General features: G+C 42.4%; 1 protein-coding gene across 17 annotated transcripts in view; it reads left to right on the top strand.

Annotated features, from left to right (window-relative positions):
• BRSK2 (BR serine/threonine kinase 2) overlaps positions 1–27,787 on the top strand; it is a 404,628-nt gene that overhangs the window by 307,090 nt on the left and 69,751 nt on the right. For all 17 annotated transcript variants that reach the window (XM_083718472.1, XM_083718481.1, XM_083718480.1 and 14 more), the window contains exons 5-9: positions 5,117–5,233; positions 17,494–17,527; positions 19,604–19,672; positions 22,285–22,431; positions 27,492–27,523. In XM_083718472.1, the coding sequence (XP_083574598.1) occupies positions 5,117–5,233; positions 17,494–17,527; positions 19,604–19,672; positions 22,285–22,431; positions 27,492–27,523 (399 nt within the window). The remainder of the gene's footprint in view (positions 1–5,116; positions 5,234–17,493; positions 17,528–19,603; positions 19,673–22,284; positions 22,432–27,491; positions 27,524–27,787) is intronic.

Raw genomic sequence — 27,787 nt, 5'->3', positions numbered from 1 at the left:
GCAAGAGGATTCCTGCATTGCAGAGGGGTGGACTAGATGACCCTTGTGGCCCCTTCCAACTCTGTAATTCTAGGATTCTGTGATTCCTGTGTTCCTTTTAAGACTGCCTGACTTCTTGGAGAGATAATTAAAGAAGGCTTCTGGTCAAGGTTGACAGGGGTAGGATAGATGGAGCATTAGTCTGATTCAAAATAAAATCAAACTTTGTAACATATTGCAGAAGTACTCATAGATCCATTTGTGCAATTTAATTATATACTGTGATGTGTGCAATGCAGGAAAAAGCCTCCACTTTCTGGACTTTGCACCTTAAGATTTCATGATCAGGGAGTTTTTTGCTTCCCCCTCCCCACACACATATATGCACTCCATACATGCATGCCCACATACTTAAAGAAATATCCTTTTAGGAACCATGCTTCAGGAAGGATCTGCAAATCTACTATCCTCAGCCTTTGTTAGCTGCCATTCTAAATGGGGCTGGAACAACATTTCTGATATGCGGTGTACTGCACAGTTCTTCTTCTTTCATCTCCCCTGTTGGCATATGTGGCTCTGTATGAAGCACTTTCCCTCACTCGTTCACCAAAGCCTTATTTAATCCTCCTTTCCAGGCAATGAAAGCCCCAGGGGCATTTCAGTCTCTAGAACAATGAAAGGGTATTGTGTCCTCTTTCACCTACAGACCGAGGAGGTGACACCTATCATGTAAGACATGGAACCAGAGAGATCAGCTGGAAAGGAACCAAATGAAGTTCATTTACCCTGCAATGTTCCATTAAATGCTGAGCAATTAGCACATGTTGTGGGGTTTTGCTTTTGTTTTCTTTCACTTTAGCACAAGGGGGTTCTTTTTCCATATTAATTAGATCATCCAGGCTGTTGGACTCTTAAAGAAATTGCATCTAACATCCATTGCTCCACTAATCTCTTTGCCTTTTATGTTGGTTTTTAGCAAATAGAGACGGGGGGCAGGAGACAATGTAGATGTTTTATATATAATAATAATAATAATAATAGTTCTGCTTTGAGCTGAACTTACCTTAGCACATGTCCGCATTCCTAGTTTGTCATGGGTAAATGATTATCTGAGGCATCAGCAGAACACATTTGAGCTGCGCCATTTACTGTGACAATATATGAAAATCAGTACTGTGTATTGTTTCTTGACTGAAAATTGCTCCAAACATTCCTCACTACAGAAATGTATGTGCACAGAAAAACCATAAATTTGACATCATGCTTGTCACATGATATGCCCTTGTGATCTTCAATATCTGCTCCCCCTTTCCCAAAAGTAAGGCTTTGAAGCATCTGAATACCAGTTTCTGGGAATCACAGGTGGGCAGAGCACTGTTGCACTCGGGCCCTGCCTGGGTGCTTCCCAATGGCATCTGGTTGGCCTCTGTGAAAACAGGATGCTGGACTAGATGGACCACTGACATGCTCCAAGAGGCTCTTCTTATGATCCTAGCGCAGGTGGGGAAGCCATATGGAACCCCTCCATCATTTTATGCAGCCCTCAGCAAAACAAAAAGGAGGGGGGGAAGCTGCCCCATTTTTCTGGCCCATTTCTGTTCCTTCCTTCCTGCTCATTTCCTCCTTGTCTCTCTCCCCTCCCCATTGTCCATGTAGTTTCAGAACAACTGGAGGGGGCAGCCATGTAGCAGACTTTGGGATGGTGTCACTGCAAGTCTGCAGCAGTTTGCTTGAAATAATTTATCTGATAAAAAGAAATGGATGGCTTTAAAAAAACAGCATTTGATGGGGGTTATTTAGTGGTTTTTTTGGTGGGGATTTCTGGGAAGAAATTGTTTGGTTTCATGTGTGTGTGTGTGTGTGTGTGTGTGTGTGTGTAGCACACCAGTCTGAAAGCAATTACTTTCACTTGCTTTCCAGATCAGCAGCTATGTTGTTCTGGTTTTTCCCTTTTTATTATTTTTTAAAATGGTGTACTTATGTGAGAATTCCTTTAAACCCAGTGGGACTTACCTCTGAGTAGACTTGCATAGGATTGATAATAATAATCTGAGGAAGCCATTACTGACACCAACTGGAATAAAATTTGGGGAGGGCACCCACCCACACTCCTCCCTGCATCCCCACACTTCTGTGGAGCGCACCTTCCTCTGCCGTGTGCAACTGGGCCCAGACCTCCCCTTCTTCCCACCTGCTTGCCTCTCACCCCCTGCCCCCCATGCAAGAAGTTTCTGCCCACTAGCCCCCATCCCCACCCGCTCGCCTCTCCTGCTGGCCTGCCTGCCCTTCCTCAGCTGCCCTGCTTGGAAATGACACTGGAAGCTGGGAGACAAGCCAGGAAAAGAGGGTGGAACCCGGCCGCGGAGGAGGTGGCTGCCCAAGAGAGGGAGGGAGGTGCCAACTTGCAGAAAATATTGGGCAGGCCCATTCCCCCTAAATATTTTAGGGGGGCAAGGGACCAGGGCCCCATAACATTGGCACCTATGGAAGCCAGTGTGAAATTAGTTAATTTTTGTCTCTGGCTCTGATGGTCACTGGCTCTGGCTCTGCCCACCAAAGGATTACCCCTGAGGAAATCTGACTTCTAACAGTTACATACCACTGGTTGTAAGTTCTTTTTTTTCTTTTTTGTTAATGTTCGCCAATTCATTAAATAGTCATTTTTACCCCAATAATTTCTGTAATGTAGAAAAAACAAGTTTATTTTTTTAGAAGGCAGTGTTGCTATCTAGACAGATATAAATTTCACCCTGAGAGGATGAGTCAAACACTGTGGAACCTTGCAGGGATGTTCTCAAGGGATGACTAGCAACTGCTCATTATTCTGAGCTACATTTTTGTTAAGCTTCTATTTTCATGTCCAAGTGTGCAGCTTCATCGAACTGGGATGGGCTAGCCCAGGCACTGCCAAGCTCCCTGTAGACTTTTAAAAAATCACTAGGACTTTTTCACAGCTCACTCCAAGATGTCCAGGACTTACGAGAAAAGGGGTGTTGGTACTGAGCCTGCTGTGGAAACCACATTGAAAAGCTGAAGTGTGTTTTGACTATTCCAAACCCAAAGTTAAATAAATAATTTCAAGTCAGTCATACTCTTTATAATAATCCTCCTACCTGGAAAAAGTGGAGTCAGTGTTCTATGACAACCTATTGGGTCCCAACCTCAAGAATCCTAGTAGTCAAAGTTATCAAAGGCTGCTAGATGTCCTGCCAGGAGCAATGGGATGCAGTTACTGTGAGTGAACTTGTAGCACGTGAAAGGTAGGTACCCACTTAGAGTGAACAAGGATCAGGCAGACACAGCCTGGAGAAAGAGAAGGTGAGGTTTTATTGCTGAGCAATAAGGACCCAGTTGGAATCTCTTCCAAAAGGACTGGGACCCCGAGAAACACAAATCCTGAGGTCTTTATACCTGAGCAAATCACAGCAAATCACAGATCATGAGACAATCATGAGACAGTCACGAATGCCAGCGAAAATTAGCCAATTAGCGTGCTTCTCGCCATGCTCTCAGCTCCTGGTCAAGCGCAGAGTTCTACTCCCAACTTCTGCTTTCCGTTGTCTGCACAAATGATGCACAATCTGACCTTTTCCCTAGTTCTGACAGAACAGGGAGTTTTGGAGTTTTTGTGGTTTGGCCCTTCCTGTTCTGTGGATTGATTTAGCCTGCATTTGAGGGGGATTTTGTACCAGTGTCTCTGATTCATGTCTTCCTCTTTGTTCAGGGTACAAGGATGTTTCTAGGGGAAAGGTCGGTTCTAAAGTTGCTGTTCCAAGCAGTTTGCAGTTAGCTAAGGCAAAAGCTTTCCTTTGATTCAAAATGGATTATAAAAATACTGTAAGCCCTGATTATGTGTGAGCATATGTGAATATATTGATTACTGATAACTGATTATATGAATAGCATAAGGGTAGCCCTTCTTTCCTTGCCTCAAACTCATGACCAGCAAGCTCAGAGCTCGTCCACACTTTGTTTCCCCCCCTGCCTAGAAAGCATGGGTCTGAAAGTTTTTCGCTTGACCTGTGCATTCTAGGCATGGGTCCAAGCAGTTTTCCATTTGCCCTGCCACTTTCCCTGGGTGAACTCTCTCTTTGTTGCCGAATTTGAGCAAATGTCAGTCTGCAGAAAACCCAATTGATGTTTGCTCCGATTCAGCAGTAAGGAGTAGGTTTCTTCTGGGGTGCAGCAAGAGAAATGGAAGTGTAGGCAAGCCTTTAAGGTCAAAGTGAGAAAGGCAACATCCAACTGATCCTGGAGCTGCAGAGCAACCAGCCACTCAACTATCATTCCCTGAAAAGAAAAGCTGGGAATAGCACTCATAGTGGATAGTCAGCACCAAGGATTGTCTATTTGAGATGGGTGGTGTTGGAAGGGGCACTGATAATGGTAGCAATCTTCCTTGTTTTCTTTTCATCAGCTAGAGTGGGCATAGATCATGCTGTCATCATCTGGTCGCTGTTATAAGCAAGCCAAATCCATCAACATCCTGAAATGCTACTTTTGATTTGATTTGCACTCCCCAGTTCAACAAATGGAGAGAACTCTTAGTGTTCAGTGCTGCCCAGGTTTGGTTTCCTTTGGAATAATGTCAAGGGAGACTTACTGGCGTTTTGTAATATCTGCACTTACATACACATGTACCAGGTGGAGCATAGGTGGAGGCTCGGAGCAGACATCCCAAAATCTTCCAGAGAGAAGCTAAGCCTTTATTCCCAGTGAAGGTCTCTCCTTCCAGAATAGCCCAGGAGTTTGGGTCAGTCTCCTTAAGAAAGGGTAGGTTCTTGGCTACTCTTCCAGGACCATTGAGAAAATCCTCAGCAAACCAACCCATCTCCTGTACAGTCTTACAATTGAGAATCACAGGATGGGAAAGTACTCCAAGAGGATATCTATCCCAATCCCATAACTCTTTTCAAAAGTATCATCTTCCCACCCCCATTTCTTTTTTTTCTTTTTTTTATAAAACAGAGAGAAGTGTGGCAGGAAGTAACCCTTGGGTCTTGTTTTCTCCCAAGCCAATGAGATCAATTGGAAGCAATTACAGAGCAAATGAGCCTCATATTTTGCCAGGTGGCTTTTGCCTGAGGAGTAGGGACTGCTCTCTGTCTTAACCCATGACCTGCTCCTCTCTTCACAGCCACAGGGATTTAAAACCAGAAAACCTATTGCTGGATGAAAAGAATAACATCCGGATAGCAGACTTTGGGATGGCGTCACTGCAAGTCGGCGACAGTTTGCTTGAAACAAGTTGTGGGTAAGTTGCAATGAGGCCATAAAGCAAAGGTGGCTAGCCGGTCAGTGACTACTAGTCCTGATGACCAAATCAGAATTCCAGGTGGCATGGAAGAGGGCTATAGCCCTCCTGTGCTGTTGGTGGGCTGCCCAGAGGCAAGTGGGTTGTTGCTGTGGGAAACAGGACACCAGTCTATGTGGACCTTTGGTCTTATCCAGCAGGACTTTTCTTATGCTATATTCATTCCTTCCCATCTTAAGAAGACTCTGCAGTATTGTGGGGGGGGGGCAGGATGTAGATGGGCTCCTGGTAGTTCAGCAGTGCCAGGGTAAATTGTCTGCACAAAAGCAAGTATCCAGTATGTACTTCCTGGTGCAACACAGAGGTTAATTTTCCTAACAGAAATGAAAACCACATCTCATCTTGACAAGAAACAGCTTGGACTGTTAAGAGGTGGGATACTGATAACCTCAATCACCTATAACAAAACATTCCTTCCCCGCACTGCTTTTTGTTAACTTAAAACAATAAGCATCAAGCTTCCAGGCTTGGAATCCGAGGTTTTTTAATGCAAAAGTCCTGGAGAGATTTCTTTGGAATTTTTGTGAGATGGCTTCCACACGCTGTTCCACTCACAGTGGGAGAGAGTGGCATGCTTTGCAGTAAATAAATGAAACTTCCTACACACGCTTACATAAGAGACCTTTTTTTTTAAAAGCACCCAACACACCACCACCACAACAAACAAAGATTTGTTTTCCTTTGCAGTAAAGCCTCTGGTTTCATCCTGTATATATACAATGAATTGCAGTTCAAATGTAACCATTAAAAGCCTACAGGCATATGCATTTATGAGTTTCTACAGCAGAGGAGAAATCCCCACCCAAAACACCTAAAAATAGAAAGCAGAGCTGTTTAAATATGCTTTTAAAATCCCCAAAGACTATAATAGCCAGATTTTCCCTTGTGTTTAGACTACTATGGAGACTCAATTGCAGGTTTCCCCCAGGAATTTAGACTTGCTATTTATGGAACCTCTGTACGCTGCCACCACCTACTGGTAGTAATGAAGAACTCGACTGACCGCACTGCTGTTGTCCAGTAAGCAGCACTTTCCAAGATTTTTTCTTTCTTTCTCATGGTTGCAAAGAGATCTGGAAAGGAAGCAGTCTGGTAGGCATCAGTGGCACACAGAGCAGCAAATGCAGAGACTTGTCGTTTGTACTACTGATATTTAACTTGCTTCTTGTAACAGCAAGCCCATAGGATGGTACAGAACCCAGGTGAGAACAGAGGCAAGAGGGTTTCCATATTTTTCTAGGGCATGTTCCTCAAATATTTACCTGGAAGCCGTGCTTTTCTTCTAGAAAAAAGGGTGCTGGTACTGTGTACCCTTGAGTACCCCCCCCCCAAAAAAAGCACTGCCTGGAACACTCATTCAGCAGAAATGGATTCTGTTAACATACTCTTCTTATGCAGAACATTTAATATCCCACAAACTGACCTTGTTGGCTTACAAAATAACAATAAAAATAAAGGCAGTCCACATGTAACAACTGAAGCAACATTCATATAAACACCAAAATACCAAAACAACAACAACAACCAAACAGCTGCACAGTTCAAGCAGCGGGACCCCATATATAAAACCAGTTCCAACACAGCAGCTAAAAGACCTCCTGAATAAAAAAAAGTCACAATGCATTTCCTGAAAAGATGGGTGGGACTTGTCCAGCAGCTCCACAGTGAGGGTACCATCACTGCGAAGGTGCTGGTTGTAATAGCTTCTGATCACACACAATCTTAAGGCATGAAAGAGGTCATGTGGGAGAACCTGACCATTAGAGTACCCAGGGACATGGAAATGGGGAAGGTGACTTAGGAAGGGTCTATGAGTAAAGCAGGGGGTTCCTTGGGTTCAAAATATCCCTCAACGAGCACATAAATTGGAATGGCAGCTATGCTAACCAGCTCACTTCATCTTTCATGTAGAGGGCTATGCAGAATGCACACACATTGCTCAATGGAAATAACTATTATGTCACTGTCTTAAACTTCAACATGGCTCCTTTGAGCCAGTGAACCCATTCAGTTTATGAGCATGTTGGTGAGCAGAGGGTGGGAACAAGCTCATTAATTTTAATCTTTGCTTGGGATTTACCTGTCAGTCTCTTTAGTCTGTCTGTTATGCTGCTTTGGTCTCATTCTTAACTGTTAGTGTCTTGGTAATCTGGGCATCATTTGGTAATCCCTACTTTGGACACATATCTTGCAGCAGAACCATAGATGGTATGATGATGATGATGCCTCTGATGATAATGATTCTACCCCACCCATCTGGCTGGGTTTCCCCAGCCACTCTGGGCAGCTTACAGCATATATAAAACATAGTAAAATATCAAAAATAAAAAACTTTCTGATACAGGGCTGCCTTTAGATGTTTTCTAAAAGTTACGTAGTTCTTTATCTCCTTGACATCTGAAAGGAGGGCGTTCCACAGGGAGGGAGCCACTACCAAGAAGGCCTTCTCCCATTTATCTCCTGAACCACATTTTAAGTCAGATTCACCATAGCAGGGATGTTGACCTTGTGGCCTCCCGTTTGAAGGGCTAAAAGGTCAGCCACCCTCCATTTCATTGTTTTTCATTGCCTCTGCTCTATTCAAACCTTCTTTTTCAACTGAAAGAATCTATGTAGTTCTATTGGAGCATTCCCCCCTCTTTTTTAAAAAATCACTTCCCAATTTTAGATTACCCTGTAGGTTCATACAAGTTAGGAGCTAACAGGCAGGTAATGTAGCAGATGGCACTGTCAGCCCAGCCTAGAATCTCAGAGGGCAAACGTGCTAATCTGTGGGTAGTGCTGGAATTCAAACCTCAGAGCCTGGAGCAGAACAAAGCCCCGTGTTGCTGCCTTAAAATGCACTAATAAAGAAATCAATGGAAAGGAAGAGACGTGAATGTAATAAACACAACACAGCAGCTCTGCGATCCCCTGCTTTGCTGATACATTTTAAGCACCATCACTAGGCCTCCATGTGAGCTATTACACCACTTCATTAATTCGCCTAGCATGGCTGATACTGGTGCCTTGCGTTGTTGTATCTGGTAAGGGAGGAGTGAGGGATGCACAGTGTCGTGCCACACAATTTCAAACGTGGGAGGGGGTGTGAAGGATGGAGGGGAAATCAGAATTCTGACCAGTCTTCTCCTAGGGCCCTTAGTTAAACCTGCATCAGAGCTTTTCGCAGGAACAGTTTCGCCTATGCTTTGTCCTCAGTGTGGAGCCAGTGCTTGCAGACATTTTTTTTTTCCCCAAGTGAATCCTGAAAGAGCCATTAAATCTTAACAGCTACATACTCCTGTGTGCTCAGAAGTTGATTTTCTAGCAGAGAGAGAGAGAGAGAGAGAGGAAATATGTGTTGGATAACAGTATGCGCTATTGATGGCCGCGAAAGGAATCTCCAGTTAACTTTTATTTGGTGAACTGTAGGGATCAAATTGTGTTTGATGCTGCAGCGAAGCAGATATTCTGTATTGCTGGAGTGTAAAAGTTCAAGTGCTCTGTTAAAGACTTTTCTATACAGATCAAGCCTGTCCATCTCAGTGTTCTCTTAGGGAAGGATCCATTAGGTCAGTGTTTCCCAACCTTGTGCCTCCAGCTGTTTTTGAACTACAACTCCCATCATCCCTGACTAGCAAGACCGGTGGCAAGGGATGATGGGAATTGTAGTCCAAAAACAGCTGGAGGCACAAGGTTGGGAAACACTGCATTAGGTCATCCACCTCTGGCTGGCTTTAGAAAGGCTGTAGTATGTAGCCTTGAACATTACCTTTAGGCAGCTGCTGCTTTGTTTTTTGTTGTTGTGGGTTGGTTGGTTATTTATTTATTTAATTATTTACTTTTTTACATTCCATCATTCAGTTATAGCTTTTTCTGGGATTTATTCATTAGATCAGCACAGATTGTTTGCTTCTAACGCTGATGTCTATAGATAAAAACATCCCTGGAGGAAACGATAAAAAGTGCAGCCTTGATTGTTTTTTATATATCTTAGAGAACACTGAATAAGGAAGGTGGGGAGGAGAAGCAGGCTAGCTTTTTCGTTGACATAATTTGCCACTGCCTGATTTGACTGCACATCAAGCCTTGATCGTAATAAATCCCTCATTTCTGGAACCCTCCGCTGCTCATATCTTCATAGGGAGGGCAGAACAGTTTTAAACATGTGCACGCACATACATGCAACTGAGGGGAATAATGTGCCACATTTGAGGTTTGTTGGGAGAATGGCAACCCCTGAAGCTCTGCTTACTGTAGAAATCACACACCCAGGCAAGTTTCATGCTGATGAGCTGGTCCCTGAAGCACAGGGGTAATTCAGCAAGACTTTGCATTTCTCCAAGAGCCAGGGAGGCCCATGAGCAAACAGCAGAGAGTGGATGGAGCTGGGGAGTTGGCACGATGCAGCTTTTATTAGTTCAGATTTCTTCATTCTCTCGCTTGCCTTTACCTTCCAGGCAAAGAAAATTCAAGGCAATTAAATGCTGGGAAGGCTCTCCCATCTGTCCCAGAGCCACTTCTCCACCGCATGATGCTTTTATGATATTGCAGATTGCTAGTTATAGCCCCCTGGTGCTTGACTGTCACCAGGGGGAAAGTCAGGATGGCTTTGTTATGATGAAGGTATCTGGCTGGGATACGGTAACTTTCTGTTTTGCCACAGACCCTATGTTGACCTGGAATTAGCTGCAACTCTCCAATGGTTTGACTTCACCCCCAAAGGTGTGCTCTTCCATTGCTTCCCGAGACAGAAGGATGCCAACAAAGCTGCAGTGGTACAGCTGGTGCAATGATGGGCTTTCCTTCCTTTCGTCCCCTGCTTTCCTTAGTTAGATCACAAGCCTCTTTGGATCAGGTCCTAAGACATCTTCAAGAAGTTTGCAAATATTACCTACCTAACATATGACTGTGGTTTAACTGTCCCCTTCCACACCCCCTGCAGACTCAGGAATTACTGTAATGTATTCATAACTGCATTTACTTGGGTTCTTTGGATGAGAAACATGACAGTTAAATATACTTGAAGCTGGGTTGAATGTGTAGCACATACTGTACATGCCTTAGGATCATATCTGGTCTCCTTGTTGTGGCTGTTGCACTTTTTTGCATTCTTAGAGTAAAGGGGCTTTGCTTGTTTGTATACATAGTTGCTCTGGAGCTACACACAATACATTGAATGCACATTATTCTTTCCCCACCCCAAGAATCCTGGGAACTATAGTTTATCCCTCATAGATTTAGTTTCTAGCACCCTTCACAAACTACAGTTCTCAGGATTCTTTAGGGGAAATGATGTACTTTAAATGCTTGGTGTATTTGCAGCCTGTGTCTATGATATGTATCACTCTCTCTTCTGCAGACAGACACACAAATGCATATTCATGTAAGTGGGGACTGGACTCATTTTAATCTAAGCTAATTCACGTCCAGGCTATATAATGGCTATATAAATGTAACTGCCCTTGTAGAAGGAAAGGGGTTTTGCTTGGGGCTGTGGGATCTTGAAATGGCATGCAAAGGGTCTTCTGACATAAATGCATTGTGCAAATATATACCAAGTATCTCTAATCTCTCTTATGATATAATTAGTTATAATTTGGTTGTAAAATATATAAAATAAAATTGATGCAACATATATAAAATTGATGCAACAAGGTCCCGTTAAAAGATTCTCTGGCCATCAAGGCCTGGGATTAACCATCAACAGAGAAGCAAGGTGAGCTAGGAGCCTCAGCTGGACAGCTCTGTGAGGCAAACATTCTCTTTAAAAAGTAAAGACTTGAGCAGGAGAACTTCCCAGAGGCTTGTGCCTCATGTTAATTAGCATTAGAGGTGCTATTTCCCTTCCAGTCGCCAACATTCCTTAGGCCTGGAAATGGTAGAGGTGGTTATTGAGGGTTTTGACATTTTCTCACTTCCTTTTTGCTCATGTTAATCTCCTGGAAATTTAACTCCTCTCCCCCACTCCTTTTTTATTTTCAGTTTGCACAGTTACCGCTTCTCCTGTTTTCTTATCATAGCTTGGGTGGGGGGGAATGAGTCCCATGATATAAAGGAATTGCTGCGGGCAGCCAGGCTGATTGGGAAACAAGCTGTAGCACTAAGTCTCTATGCTGCTTCACACAAAAGCCCTCTGCTCAAAGTGAGCAGTAACTATGATGAAGTTGACACATCTGTGTGGTTTGTTTCCACCCTAAACCAAATCCTCAAAGAAGCATTCTCTACACAATAACAATTATAAAAATGATGTGGCTGGTGAGAGGTCCTTTACTAACTGTTTTTGTGCAGCAGCGTTTTGCATCAGTGCCTCTGTAGGGAATCCTTGCTCTCATTCAGCAGACAACGAATATATGGGAGAGATGAAATGATTTGTCCCAGTTTTATTCTGATACAGGTCGTGGTGTAGAACTGTACCAAGAAGGGCGCATCTGCACCACCTGGTGCCATTCCTCCCCTCTCCCGACATACTGTGAACAGCTGGTAGACTCCATGCATCATTCCAAGAGAGGCTTCTGATCAGGGCTCTATTTCTGTGTGTTTTTGTAGGGAAGTCGGCACCTCAGAGGCAGACTCTTGATTTTTTTAAACTTCTGTTGTGTTTGCCTAAGGTCAGGTCACTTCAGTAAAAATTAAATTTATTATCTAAAACTGTAGCTGCCTTTCCATCCATAGAACCACAGAGTTCTATGTTTGGAACTCTGTACTGACTCCCCACCACACCCCCACTATATTCCTCATTATGTTCAAGAAGATTGCCTGCTCAAAGGAAACATGGAAACCTTATTTAAGAATATAAGAACAGCCTGCTGGATCCGGCCAACAGATGGGGTCTCCATATAGAAAATCCACCATGCAGATTGCACACTCTTTGATTTTCTTCTCTGATGGCTCTGTACCTGGATCCAGCATCCTATTCTCCCAGTGGCCAACCACTTGCCTGTGGGAAACCAGTGAACAGAACATGAAAGAGTACCTTCCCCTCACATGATTTCCAGCTACTGGTGTGGTATTCAGAAGCATTGCTGCTTCCAACTGTGGAGGTATAGCACACCGCCGCTGGAGCTATTCTTCTGCTGATCTTTTTCATGTGTGAATTGTAAATGTTCACAGAGCAGCAGAGGAATGTACTTAGAAAAGAAGGGGCAAAGTAATCCAGATAGAAACGTACACTGGATCACTTCTGTAGGCATCGTACCAAAGTCAAGATGTTCCTCTACTCCCAGGCATTTGATGGGGTGAGATGGTAGCTTTAATGATTTTTAAAGATGATTTTCTCTTATGTTTTGTCTGCTGGGGTTATGTCACTTATTATTTTGTTGTATATTATTGCCTTGTTTTAATTTTTGTGCATTTTGATCTGCTGTAAGATGCCTTGAGACTTTATTTTTAGAAAGAAAGAAGCATTTCAGGAATTTTATAAATGTAACTAATAATAAACAAAACTAATAGGAAAAACAGAAATAATTGCCTGAATTGCAGCACCTTCAGCTCCCTACGTTACAACTGTCTCTTTAGACATTCCCAAGCTGCCCTTTGCAGATCCAGAGGTCCTCTTTTTTTATAGGTAAAGGCTCTGACAATTAGGTACATTGAAGATACATGTTTGCAACTGGAAGGTGTGCTTCAGATTTATCAATAAGTTCTGCATTGTTGTATTTTGGTAGGGTCTCTCCTATTTTTAAATGATTGTATGTTTTGTTTTGTATTTCACCTCCCATCCACCCACATTTACTGTAAGCCACGTAGAGAATTTTATGTTATGGGGTGGCAAGACCACCTATTTAGTACTGCTGGTTTCCTATGTTGACATTTGTTGGACTTCTGAGATGATTCCGTGGAGGTGATCCCATAATAATGTGTGAAACAGATCTAAAATGCTTATTTCCTGAACCCAAAAACTTGCATGTTCCAACTCAGTCTCATGTCCATTAAGTCCTGCTGCTGCTTTTTCTACATGGTGCTTAGAGAATAACTTGCACCTAAATATTAGTAAGACAAAGGAGATGGTGTTGGACTTCTGGAAAAAGAGAGGGGAACCTGCCCCGTTGTATATCGGGGGGTGGGGGTGGCTATGTGGAGAGAGTCTCCTCCTTTAAATTCCTGGGAGTTTACCTTAGTGAGGACTTCACTTGGAAAATCAACATAACTCAGGTGGTCAGAAAGGCCCAACAGAGACTTCATTTCCTCAGGGTCTTGCGAAAGAATAATGTTAAACAACAATTGATGAACTCCTTTTACCGTTCCACAATAGAAAGTGTCCTTTCATATTGTATCACAGTGTGGTATGCTGGCTTGACAGCCACAGACAGAAAGTCTCTACAGAGGGTGGTGAACACAGCACATGATATCATGGGCTGTCCCTTGAGTCCGCTAGATGACATCACGAGGGTCATAGAATCATAGAATTCTATGTCCCTTGAGTCCGCTAGATGACATCACAAGGGAGGGAGGTTCGTTTAATTTCAGTGTACACAGGTTGTACAATGACAATAAAGGTATTATTATTCTGTGGACATGGGGGTTTGGAAGGCATAGTTTACAGCAGAGAAGCTTTAAGCAGTAGGAAGCTGCTTAATCTGTCCCCAGCCTGCCAGTTTTCCTCTGCTGTGCTCTCTACCAGCTACTTTTCTGACCCGTGCTTGGTATGCAGTTCCACCCTGAGAGTTACAGAATGGGACTGTGCCACCATATCGTTATGCTTCATGCTGAAGCCAAGGCCTGCAGAATGGCATTTCAGAGTCCCATTGCTGTCTACGGAGTTTGCAACTGAGGGAAGACAACCTCCATCTCCCCGCAAAGAAAAAGAAAAACCCCGGAAAACAAGAAACGTTCCTAATCCTCATGCCTCTTCCAATGTACCACAACAGAGGCCGCTGGCGAAAACTGCTTCTTGATCTTGCTGAGTGATATTGTTATTGAAGACGCTGTGCAGATTGTAGCATTACTGCCTGGAGATGCAGCAGAAAATATGAGGATATGCCTAGGGGGAAGAGGCAGGGATAAAGTTGCTTAGATGCACATGCACTGAATAATTAGTGATAAGAGCCAAAGAAATATTCATGACTTTGTAGGAAGATAAATAGATTTTTGATTAAATTTGGATTTTCTTTTCTAAAGCAGTCAAAGCTGTTTGGTGATTGGCAGCATGGAAACGATTTTTCTGTGCATCCTAGTTGGCCTGAGGAACCCGTTTAGAGCTGTGAGCCAAGATAAAGCTGGAGATATACAGTTGCTGTGAATTGGCAGGAAATTTAGAGTGGATATGCCAAGAGCTGTTGCTGTCACAGCAGTTGAGGTGCAGCTGTTGAGTGGTCAGGTTAGCCTGATTTCTCTTTCCTATTTCTCCCTGACCCCCTGTTTCATCTGTATATAACATTAGCCACAGCATTTCTTTACTTCACTAGCAATTGAAAGCACAAAACCCTTACTTTATTCTGTGTGGTTTAATGACCTTTTTAAACCTCACCTAGAAGATCTAATGACTGGGATCATACCCTTGGTTGAAAGTAAGTAATTGATTGCATGCTCCAGCAGGGAAAATCCTTGCAGTGGGAGATGGTGTAGGGGGGAAGAATCCATTCATAGTACCACACTACGTTGGTGGAGCTCAGGCCAGACACAGGTGGTTTTGTCATTGGGGCCCAAAGTAAGAATCATGCAATAATACAATAATACCTGATTGCTTTTGAACATGAGGAATACACTGGCTGTGATGTGCAAGACCCGTGAACTGGATCTCCCGTGTCTTTTCTTTTCCAAAAGCTGTGGCAAGGGACAATTTGAATTAGAGCTGTGACCCTGATGGAGGGGAACTCTTCCCCTCATTTCCCTGTCTTAAATTGCTTTCTCTTAAAGGGAATGTTGTTCCCATGGGGGAGAAATATAAAGGTGCCATATTTCTCCTTCCTCAGTGCTACAGTCCCAATCCAAAACCACACACACACATTATGAGCAATTTGATTTTTTTAAAAAAGTAGTTGGGATCTCTTGTATCTAATTTGGTCCAAACCCTCAGTGCCCTATATTTCTCCCCACACATGCTTTTGCCTGTATGAAATAGGAAGTTTCAGATAATTTGAATGTGATTGTGTTGTTACTACAAAGTGAAGCCCTTCCTTTGGGACATTTCTTCCATAATAGTGATAGGAGGCATTTATGCTATACCAATAACATTCCAGTGAATTTGTGCAAGGATGTGGCACAGAGATACAAGCATAATGGTCTGAAGCTGGCATTATGCACTGTGTTATTATTTCATCCCATAAGAATATATGCACAGTAATCACTTCCTGGTAATCTGCCATGTGATGGTAAAAAGAAAAAGTCTTGTTTGAAATCTGCATACATTATTAGAACTGTTTGGATCTCTCCTGCTTTGTCAGGCTGCTTCTAATGAAGGCTATAAAGCAAATGGCTACTGCTATATAATTTCCAGGATGCAAAATTATTACGTGGCAGGTTGGAATGAATAATTGATTTCAGGGAACTGTTTCTCAATTAGTTGCCAGGCAGGGAGCACAGCAGCAGACAGTGGTCTGAGCACATGTTATGTTGGTGGGGGTTGCTGCTGCTGCTGTCCAATTTTTTCCCCTCACTGCTTTGATGGGCCATATGTAGAAATCATGGATCAGCAAGCTCTTTTGACCAGTAAAAACTGGAAGAGCAGAAGAAATAGGCTTAATGATGGCTACGCAATACAATTCAAGAGCACAGCTATGTATTATTTAGAGCAAATATTCTCCAGCTTCCTCTTGGTGAAGAAGAAATTCTTTTAAGGCACTCTGAAGATAAGAAGCATAAAAGAAAGTGTATTGGTTAATGCATACAACAGTGCCATGCTTTGCTTCCGTATCAATCAAACACATGGCCCAAAGGGAGGCAAATACTTTGGGCAGACAGGCAGATAATAGACAGGAATACAGGAGGTAGACTGAAGCAAAGCAAGCCTAAGATCATTAATATACTAGCTGGGTCCTGGTGGAAAATCTGCTTGCTTCTCTCAGATATGCAGTGCCCAGACTAAAGGAAAACAGCAGATATGGCAGCTTTCTAATAGCCCTTTGGTGTGTTTCTGGCTCCCTGGAGCCAGGATGGTTTGGGGCTGTTCTACAAGTGCGTCAACGTGAACTACCTGTAGCTCCCTCCTTCAGCCAGAGTCCCCAGTAAAACAGGAAGCTAGTGCTTGATCTGGGCTCCCAGTCTAAGCACCACAGTACCCAACAGTGTCATCTCATGCCATAATATTTTAAGTGGAGGCATTTGATGGATTTGCTGATGACAGTTTTAGGGACTTATTAATTTGGATGTGCTCCTAGCTTGTTTTATGAGCAGAAATGAAATCTATTGTCAGAATAGTGAGGTATAATGACTTTTGGTTGATACTGACCTGTCTTTTGGCTATCGTGCTTTTTGGATATATAAATTTTGCCCATTTATTTTAGTACTTCACTGTACTATTAATATTGTTATGGCCAAAAGCCTTCTATAATAAATGTGTATTAATTCAGCCATTCATTCATATTCAGCTGTGAGTCACTGGCTGACGACATCTGCCAGTTTTAAATGGTTAGTGACAACTTTCCTGTTCTTTCAGCCTATTTTTAATAATCTTACAGCAGCTGGGTGAACTTTAGAATTTCCCTGATGCTGCTTGAATGATAGAGCTGGCTCTGAAAGCCCATACTTTCAACTACAACTACAACTAATCCAGAATGTGGCTGCCGCTGGGATCATATGACACTGGTCCTAAAGGATCTACATTGGCTCCTAGTACATTTCTGAGCACAATTCAAAGTGTTGGTGCTGACCTTTGAAGCCCTAAATGCCCTTAGCCCTGTATAGCTGAAGGAGCTTCTCCATCCCCATCTTTCAACCCAGACGCTGAGGTCCAGCTCTGGGGGCCTACTAGTGGTTCCCTCGATGTGATAAGTGAGGTTACAGGGAACCTGGCAGAGGGCCTTCTCAGCAGTGGCGCCCTCCCTATGGGATGCCCTCCCATCAGATGTCAAGGAGATAAAGAACTACACAACTTTTAGAGGACATCTGAAGCCAGCCCTGTATTTCATTTGTTTGACATTTTATTGTTTTTATATGTGTTGGAAGCCATATTGTTATTATTATTATTATTAATAATAATAGTTATTCTTATTATTATTCACATAATAAATAAAAACAAGGAGGAATTCAGTACTCATTGGTTCATGGTTTTTTTCTTCCAGATCACCGCATTATGCTTGCCCAGAAGTAATTCGGGTAAGTGAGCTTGAAATCCTTCAAATAATCCTTTTTTCAACAGCAACAACAACAACAACAAAAACCTATTTCTCTCTTTTATTATTGGGTATCTCTGGATAGTCAATAATATTTAATACCAAAGTATTAAATCTTCTCACATTGTCTGGTTATCTGAATAGTACAAGAGGTTTATAAAATTTCAGTACAAGGACATTCATGTGATCACTAACAGCCAGAGCAACAGTCCCCTGTGTTTACTTGGTTTTATTTTCCCATTCAAACTATTTTTTGAGCCATCTTCTGCCCTTTCAGTTTTCACCTAAGAAAGGTGAAACGTGCTACTCTTGGTGTGTCACTGGACAACAAGGGGATGCTACTATTGCAGCCCCTAGTGACTTGGTAAACAAGAGGTTCTGGTTCCCACCTGTCAAACTCAGGGGACAATTGTGAATTTAAGCTTCATAAAACCAATAGCAGGGGATTGACAGCTGATGTCATGATCTGGCAAATATGACTAATTCCGAGCCCCATAAAGAACCAACTGGGAGAGAAACAGTTTTTTCATATCCTCAAGGCATCTCTAACATTACAGGTTTTGTGCTGATTCTTCAGACTCTTTCTTACACATGCCATTCCAATACATTCTCCTTGTCATCCTATGGATCATAGACAAGGGCAAGGACATACAATACTTCTTAATAAGAGTTCTCCAGACATTTTTCTTCATGTCATGGCGTAACTTTCAAAACAAGCAAATGCAGATAGTTGAATTGAAAATTAAAGTTTTCCTCTTTTAATCTTTTTTTTTTTTAAAGTACTGCAGCCCTGCCCACCTCTCAGTGTTCAAAGGGGTTTGGAGTTCAGTGGCAGTCATAGCACAAGCCCTGACCAGCTCTGACAGCAAACTCGCCTGGCTGCATGAGAGTTCCCAGTGGCTTAGTGTCAGCATGAAAGCCACTGGCAAATGAAAAGTTAGAAGTTAACTTTAAACTCCCTATTGTACCTTTTTAACCGTGTCATTGTCTGCCCCATAGCAGATGTCACCTATGACATTCAGCCTGTGCAATATAACAACAGGTGTGGAGCAGGTGGGTTTGGTTTTGGGGGAATGATTTCACGAGCCAAATTGAGATACATGCTTTGGCCCATGTGCCAAAGGTTCCTCGCCTACCTTCTGAGGGGTTGACATTGGATTCACAATAACCCTTTCATCCCTTCTCCCTTCTGTGTATGCACAATACACACCACAATACCCAAATCCATCCTCTGAAATGGGAGGTATGTGCATAACTTCCTATCCATCTCCGGCCTTCTCTCTCTCATCTCAGTGTTACATTACTGGAGATCTGTATACATGTCCACAGAACAGGAAAAGGCAAAGCAGCTCTAATGAACCCTAAGGCAATTCCTAAATGGGTGGACACTATGCCCATACTAACCTGGCTAATGCCATATATAGATGAAATTTGTGAATGTGATATATTTACAGTGACTCAGAGGAGATTAATGTTCTATGTAGGGCAGAGTGACAGACAGGGAAAGCATAGACTTAAGCAGTATGGTTATGTTAAAATTGTTGTTTACTGTTTTAACATAAGTCCTTTGTTCTTTCAAAAGGTGGTCTTCTCTACTTCTCTAGAGCCAGTGTGGTGTAGTGGTTAAGAGCGGTAGTCACATAATCTGGGGAACCGGGTTCGTGTCTCCGCTCCTCCACATGCAGCTGCTGGGTGACCTTGGGCTAGTCACACTTCCTTGAAGTCTCTCAGCCCCACTCACCTCACAGAGTGTTTGTTGTGGGGGAGGAAGGGAAAGGAGAATGTGAGCCGCTTTGAGACTCCTGAAGGGGAGTGAAAGGCGGGATATCAAATCCAAACTCTTCTTCTTCTTCTTCTACTTCTTACCTGCCAAACTGTACTAAATATACCCTATACTCATTTTGTGCAATTAAGCTTTTTTTGTAATATATGAGAGCTATGTAATATATTGGTGTAGTTTGGAGAAAAAGAACGTTTCCTCCCACTGAATTCAAGGACACCTGGATAATTATTTATCTAACAACCTTCAGGTTAAATCTCCTATTTCCATATTGTACAGGGGGAGAAATACGATGGGAGAAAAGCAGACGTCTGGAGCTGTGGAGTCATTTTGTTTGCATTGTTAGTGGTGAGTCATTACCTTCACTATATAGGACAACTACTGTATTTTTGCATTCATGATGGTCTATTGAATCATAATTTCAAAATGCCATGCTAAAAATGTTGCTGGAGGGCTCAGCACCCCTCTGAACATGTACCTACATATCTGTCATAGGCATGTATTAAGGCTGTGCATCTGGTCTGGACAAATCCCAGATTCTGAGGCTGATTTGGAATTTGTCCCAAACGGAGCTGATCTGGAATTTGTCCAGAGTGAATCAATGCAGGCCCAGATCAGTTCAGGGCTTGTTGGCAAAATCAAAAGCTGTCAAAAGCAGTGTGTGTATACTAGCAAAGGAAATGAGAGAGGTATTCTAAAGGAAGTGTCCAGACTATTGTGGAAAGTTGTCACTCGTATGTAATGGAGACAACAAGGTCATACAAATGGAATCAATAACACTTTCATCACATTCCGTTCATTAAATAGTAGATGAGTAGAGCACCCATTTATTAAAGACTCAGAAAGAAACAAAGTGAAACAAAATTTGAAGATAGTTTCCATAATATGTTTGATCACTTTCCAGAGAAAGGGACATGTATTAGAAAGAATTATGTCGGTCCAGTTAGATCATGAAATATAGCTGAAACAATTTGAGAAAAACAATGTCTGTCAAATTTCCCATTATCTAATCAATATTTCACTGAAATCGGGTTGGATATCTGTGTAATAGGAATAAGAATAATTTTATTATTTATATGCCGCCTCTCTGACTGGGGTGTCCCAGCAACTGTGGGCTGTTCCCAACAAGTTATTAAAAATATGTGTTTTCTAAACTTAGCTGTTAGGGAGAAAGACATGCATTATTCTTTTTTTAAAAAAAAATGCATGCTTAACAAGATACACCTGACTTAAATCAGATAATTTCAGACTACTTACTAGCAAATCATATCATCACTAGGTGTAAATTAAGATATATTCTGTAGCACTAGACCTTCCATATGAAACCTTATACAACTACATTCAAATGTCAACATTGTTATAATTCATAAAAATAGTTAGGGAATTAGGAGCTTTTAATGGCTTAATAGTCAGAGGGTGTCCTTAGATTACTATATTGCTATAAACCTTATGCTATCAAAGGCTTTGTTTTGGTATTCAGCATTACACACTTACATGCAAGGCACCTTTGACTCAGTTTGGGGCCTGATTCAGCAATCCTGTGGATAACATGGGAAATTTGATAACCAATTTTCCCTCAATTTGCTTCTGCTATATTTCATAGCATACTGAAGGCAAGGCTAAGAGGTAACCCAGAGAGATTATTTGATGCAGAATATGTCTTTGAGAAAGCCATTACCATATTACCCAGTGGATTTTATATCTTCATTTTAGGCTAGTGGAGAAACTCATATTCATTGCGGTCTCTACTCAGCTTGAACACTATGTGAGCCAGCTATTTGGTTAGCATCAGGAGCTGATGGAATCCTAGCTCTCTGAGCTGACTATTCTGAATAAAGAACTTTGAAAGAAAGCCTTTGTCTTATGTGTGAACATAGGTCATATTCTGGTCAGTCACACTTCCTTCTGGCCTTTTGACATTTTGTAAGGTGGAAAAGTCTCCCATGCTAAACAGCCATCTTTTAGTGTTTGGTGTAAATATGTCCAGAGGAGATTAGAACCGAGGAGCAGGTAAACACATCTGCTGCTAAGAGTTTGCCCTGGAGGATTGCCAGCAGATCAAAGCCTTGAGTTGCAACTACAACTAAACAGCTCAGCTGAAGTTAAGCAAATCTTCGTATCTATGGATAATTTTCTTGAAAACCATTCACACTATGTTCTGTTCCTCACTGACTAATTAAAATTCAAGATATTTATCTATGTTCCACCAAGTTTTATTTTCTATGCTGAAAAGGATAAAGGGATATGCTGCTTTCAGAATTATTCTCTACCCAATCTGTGTTTTGGATCCATTATTTTAGGGCCAACCACATGTGACAGAATTTGGGTTCTGTTGAGTAGCTAGTGGCAGGATTCAACCATTTCTGGCACTACACATTCTTTAGGGAGCTAAGGCCATTCTGACGTGTTCAAGTGCTCTGTTATGACTAAATTAAGTCCAAACAAAGCTGTCTCTTTCTGTTGACATGATCTAGCTTGGCAGAAGTTTACCCTCTCCTACACTTCTCACACTAGGATCCCAGTCTAGAGCAGGGAACCGCTCTCCTCTCATGGACTGCTTATCAGAAAAATACTCTTCAGTTAATAGCCTGCATTGTGACTAACCTCATACGTAGTTGGCCCCGAATGTCTCCTCATTTCTCTCCTCTGTTCTGTCATTGCTTGTGTTCAACACCTATTTACCTTTCTTCCTTCCAGTGGCGGAGCTTCGTGCTCCAGCACTGGGGGGTGGAGAGCAGGCAAGCTAGCACGCGTCTTGGGGGCATGGCGTGCCACCCACAGTGGCCTGGCGCACTGCCTGTAGGGGCGTGGCGCCCAGTGCAGGCAGGGCGAGCAGCGCGATGGCACCCTACCGGGATCGTGCTGTCAGAGGCGGTACGCTCCCCCCAACTCCTTTTCCTCTGCCACTGCTTCCTTCCTCCACTACTTTTTTCTCTTTTTCCTCTGTCGTGCTGTTCCAGGGTGCCCTACCATTCGATGACGATAACTTGCGGCAGCTGCTAGAGAAAGTGAAACGTGGTGTGTTCCATATGCCACATTTCATCCCGCCAGATTGTCAAAATCTCTTGCGGGGGATGATTGAAGTGGATGCCTCGAAACGGCTGACGGTAAGAAGGCATTCACTGTAGATCTCGTGACTTCTGCTTTCCACTCATCACCCCCACTTCTAAAAGTTGTGCGTTTTTATTTAATGTCAGAGCTCTGCAGAAACATAAAATTTCATACTGTGGCCACTGATGCTTGGGATGCTACTGTTGAAATGAGGGTTGGGATGGGATAGGTCTCACAGGGTGGCCATCAAATAGAACATCCTTTTGTTGTACTTTACAAAGGTAAACTGATGGATGTGATAGCAGGAGCTCTAGTGATGGTGCAAGTAAACCAATAATGAGCTGGGTCTCGTGTTGTTGCAGTTTGGGCTCAGCTTGCAAACAGATTGCAGAGTTTGCCATTATATGTTTGCCATTACAAAGCCTCCATTTATGAATTTTGGCACCACTGGTATTTGGACCCAGACTTTGTTGCTTGCATATGTCTAGATTTTCTCTCCTGTGTTTTCTGAGAAGTTTCACCTTGGCCCTTTTTGCAGAGGAACTGTGTCAGTGTTGCTTAGGAACAGTTTGTGTGTATACTATGCTAATATTGTAAGTTTAAATAATTTTGAAAAGCAGGACTTCTAATATAATTTGTGACATTTCTTGCATTTTGGTACCAGCAACATATACGGTATATAGGAGCCAGCAATGATTTAGTAGATAATATTGAGCCCACAGATTCCTTCTGCATGGGAGTATGTATGAAAAAATGTAAATCTGAAACTCCTCTCAGAACTTCATTCTGTTAGAATATTTATAAATCACAACTTGGATCATTGTTTGACTCTTCCACAGAAGACAGCATTCTATTAGGTCAATCTACATTAAATGAAATGATGATTTAATGACGTGAGCCCCACACCCTCCCAGACACACATCTGCTAGAGGTGGAAACAAAACCCTCACCTCATTGCATAGTAATTGCCTATCTTTCAGTTCCACTTATTATCATTCTAGGTTGCATGCAGCTTAGTGAGCAACTCATAATATCCTAGATCCATCACAATCTAGGTGTTGCTGAGTTTCAGAGTTCCCTCTGATTTCCCACCTTATTCCAATACACAGATATTTTGTGTGTATGCTTGTGTTTCAAAGAGCAGTGTGTGTGTGTTTTGCAAAAAGTCTTGCATCCTGTTGTGCATTCATTTACAACCATTAATTTACATAAACTACTGTCAATTTTAAGTGCTCCATTGTCATTATTGATTCTTGGGTCATTACAAAGCCTGCTATCTAACTGAGGGCTTATCCACACTTACCTTTCCTCTGTTCTTTCCAGGCATGGTCTGCTATTTAAAGCATCCTCTTTTTCCTTTTCCTCTGGAGCTATCCCCATGAAAGCCCACTCTTTACAGCTCGATTGGAGCAAATGGCAATCTGCTGAAAACCCAAATTGATGCTTGTTCCAATTTAGCTTTAAAGAACGAGTTTTCCCAAGGAAAGCTTAGGGCGAAAAAGTGTACAAGTGCAGACCTGTGCCTGGAAAGAATGGGGAAAAAGTAAGTGTGGGTAAGCCCTGTAGTAATTCAGAGTATTTGCCTTCCACGGTGACTGATCACAAGCTCTGTGTGACTTGAGAAGTTGTGTATGCTTTTATTTTCATCTCTAATGTGAAGATGAACAATTTTGGGGTCTTCCCAAAAAAGCAGCAGAACTATATTCCTTGTTCCCTCCTCTAATATTAAAACTGGAACTTCCACTGTGGGTTTGCCTATAGAGCTTGTTTTGATAATGCATAATGGGGCCATGTGATATAGCAGGGGTAGCCAGCATTCCACCCTGCAGAAGTAAGTTGGACTCCCAAAACCCTCAATCAGCATGGCCGATAGTATTGGATTTTGGAAGCTGTAATTTGACAAAATCTGGGCTACACTTCCTCTGATATATGGAAATGGGATTTTTAAAGCTTCTTTCCAAAATGGCATTAAACGTAGCAAGCACTAGTTAGAACAGAGAGGAAAACCTCTTGGGGAAGCCTGTTAAATGCCTTTGTCACTTAAACACATTTAAATACCATGTTTTAAATGAAGGTAGAAGGAGTGAGATTAACTCCCACTGTGGATCACCTTCTCTAGCTCTGCAGAGCAAAAAGCCTACAGTCTACTCCTTGTCAAAACCAATTGCCCTCCTGTAACCCTTCCTTGTCACTTTAAAGTAGATGAAAAGTATCAAAGCATTAATTAATTACACCGTCTTTTTAAAAAAATAAAAATAAAAGGCAGTGGACATGTTGGCAGCAGCAAGCAAGAAATGTATGATATCATCATAATATTTCAATGCAATTAAATTGGAATAAGAATAGAGACTGATTTTATAGCACATATTCCATATCCCCAAATAGAAAAGCTGAAAATGGTTTCTGAGTGAGATTTTTAGAAACTAGCACTACGGCTGCATTTTTAAGGCTAGTTTCTGACCAAGTCCTCTTTAGCTCTACAATGTTTAGCTTGAAGTGGCAAGAGCAAAAGAAACACAACAGACTTCCATTTGATATCCTTATATGAAGGGTCAAATTGTCTCAGTCTTGGCTGCAGCCATGACCTTGCAGGCTCTTCTGACTTGGGAAATACTGAAAATGCTCTGCCTTGGAAACAGTCACCTTAGCAATTGTAATGTATCTTCAGAACTGATCCAAGAAGGCATTGGCCTTGCAATGGGCAGAGAAGGCAGTTCCCACCTCAGCAAATGGAGCCCAGAAATGCTGGCTCCCCTCTCCCCATAATCTCTGTGTGTGCCAGCATGAGAGAAAGAAGAGTGTGCCAGTGTCAGGTGTCTCTCTGTGTTAGGTGTGTTAGGTGACTTATGTGTGTTAAAGGAGTGTGATTGTTTGTATATCTGGCCCTGCCCTCCTTAGCTGCCCTTCCTTCTTCCTCACTAGCTCCAATGCATGATAGCTGCAACTGTAGGAAGGCTTCAGAATGAAGCCAACATGGACATGCCTTACCTTTTCATCTGTACCAAGGGCCACCAACATTTTTTGGACTAGGGGACACATTCTGATTTTTGGGAGAGTGCTGTGGGTACCCATTACAAAATGACTGCCATTGGGGGGTGGACATGGCATAACACAAAATTAGAGGGAGCACCGTCATGGTGAAGCTCTTTCCATTATTGGATTTCCTTACAAGAAAAGGCTTTACCTGTTGAATATTTGTCTAGAAACTAAGGCAGAAGTAGGAAAGGTGCATTAAGGAGGAAGGGGAAACAGCAGCTCTTTACAACCCTAGAAATTACTTTTTACCTATGATCCATTTGCACAAACTGTTTAATTGGGCTGGTGGGCTATACTGGTTTCTGAACACACAAAAGAGCTACTTGACTCTTGTGGCTTAGGGCTGCATGGGCCTATCCTACTGATTGGTAAAGTGCTTGGGAGAGGGGAGGGGAGGTAGGCTGAAGTTGTCAAGCCAGAGACTTGGAATGCAGCTGGCTGTTCCATTACTCTAGAGGCGACTACTGTAAGACTGTGGGAAGCCCACACCCCTGGTCCTAGAGAATCCATAAGTGGGTGTTGGAAGCAGAGAGAAAGAATTAGGGTGGGTTTCCCAAGGCTACTAACCAACCTTACAGGATCGGCACTGTAGCTGGGGACCACCCTACCATTATAGATGCCTTACTCTCTCCTAAACATCTAGATTTGTCAAGGTGAGCTAGTTTGGAGCAGCAAACCTAACTTTCCCCTTTACTATGGAAAATAGAGGAAACTTAAGATTTTCTTACCCACTTTCAACTTTTACTGTTCAGAATTCTGTACCTTGTGCTTTTGATTTTGGTAAACCCCTGTCACAGTCACACCAAATAAGTTGCCTCATTAAAACAAAAAAGAAGTCTGTTTGGAGCGTTCCAATATGATTGTTATATAATGTACAGAAGCCCCTGATTCCCCTGCTTCTCTCGGCCTCAAAGCAGTCTTCCCTCAGCCTGTTGTGTTCCTTCACGTAGCCATGCACGTGTTTTGGCTCTCCGGTTCTCATTAGTCTGGAAATGAAGTGGAAAGTAATGAGAGCAGGACAGCTGCCTCAGTTCTTCACAGCCAGTTTTAATGGGCCTCTGATCCCTTGCTTCAGCCAATGGGGTTTCTAAGTCGTTCCAGTTCTCTGCCCTTCTCTAGGTCACACATAGTTTCAGCCCCTATGCACAGTGCACACTTGTGAGCTCAGCAGTTTGATTTGAGGCACATTCACTTGGAATCGTCATCCAGCAAATGGTCTCTCTCTTCTGTTAGCCAGCTGTTAGTTTGAATAGCACTGGATGAGGCAGAGCAAGAATTATGTGTCTATGGCCTTCATGATTAAAAGTCATTTTGCATATCTGTCTGGTTGATTTTGATGCTGCAAGAAAACATCCAGCATGTGACTTCTGCACATGGTCTACAACTCCTGCTGCAGTTCTATTTAGCACAGTTTGTTTAGAATTGAAGACTTTAGCTACAGTATTTCAGTCCTTGGACACTGGGTTCTCATTCGGTCTTCGCCTCTGTGTCTTTAATAAAGCCCCAAATCTCATGCAAGCTCTGGCATATCTTTCCCTTCCTCAGCCTTCAGTGGACAGAGGTAGAAGGGCAAGAAAGATTACACCATAATGCAGAGCAATAGGCCAGAACTATGTCATGCACCCTTGAAGAGAACAGGAACTTGATGTGGGGGATGGAGTCAGGCAAGCTACCAGCCTTCTTGGTGTGACATGTAACGTGATGTCTCCAAATGATGCCAATTTTTGAAAAATTGGTTCCTGTAACCTAGATGATTTGACTGAGAAATGTTTGGTGCTGAGGTTCTAGGCTTGTCACTTAAAAACATTTTCCCCCTTTGTATGCAATCCAGACCAATTTCTGGTAGTAAGCTTTGTACTGCAGCTATTTTCACCTGTAATATGTTGCAGCTTGAAGATGAGGGGCAACTGGCACAGGTGTGTATAAAAAAAATGATTAGTGTAGTCACAGCATCCTGCCATAGGAATTGAGACAGGGACACTGTGCTCTGATGTGGACCAAATTGCAATGCTCAATAGCATGACGTATGTACCTGTTATTTTGAGTTTACTAATTTCTTTTGTTTACTCTTTTCTTGTAGCTAGAACACATTCAGAAGCACATATGGTATATGTAAGTAACTTTTTGTTGATATTTGGAAATACATATTAAAGGGAAGCTAGAGAATTGTACATAGCTTCTGCACCATGTCTGCATTGTGTGCAGCCATGAGCTCAGCAGAAAAAAATAGAGGCCCACCATTGTCCATGCTCACTGATTAGATTAGTACTGTTAGAGATTCCTGTGCACGCTACACTATTTTGGATATACCTGAATACAATCCATCATAAGATCCCTTTTTAAAATCACAGGGGAAATATATGGGTTTCTTTCCAG

This window comes from Podarcis gaigeae (genome assembly GCF_964106915.1).
Source record: "Podarcis gaigeae genome assembly, chromosome: 1".
NCBI classification, from domain to species: Eukaryota; Metazoa; Chordata; class Lepidosauria; order Squamata; family Lacertidae; genus Podarcis; species Podarcis gaigeae.
Note: the sequence above shows the minus strand (reverse complement) of the source record. Positions and strands in the feature narration are given on the sequence as shown.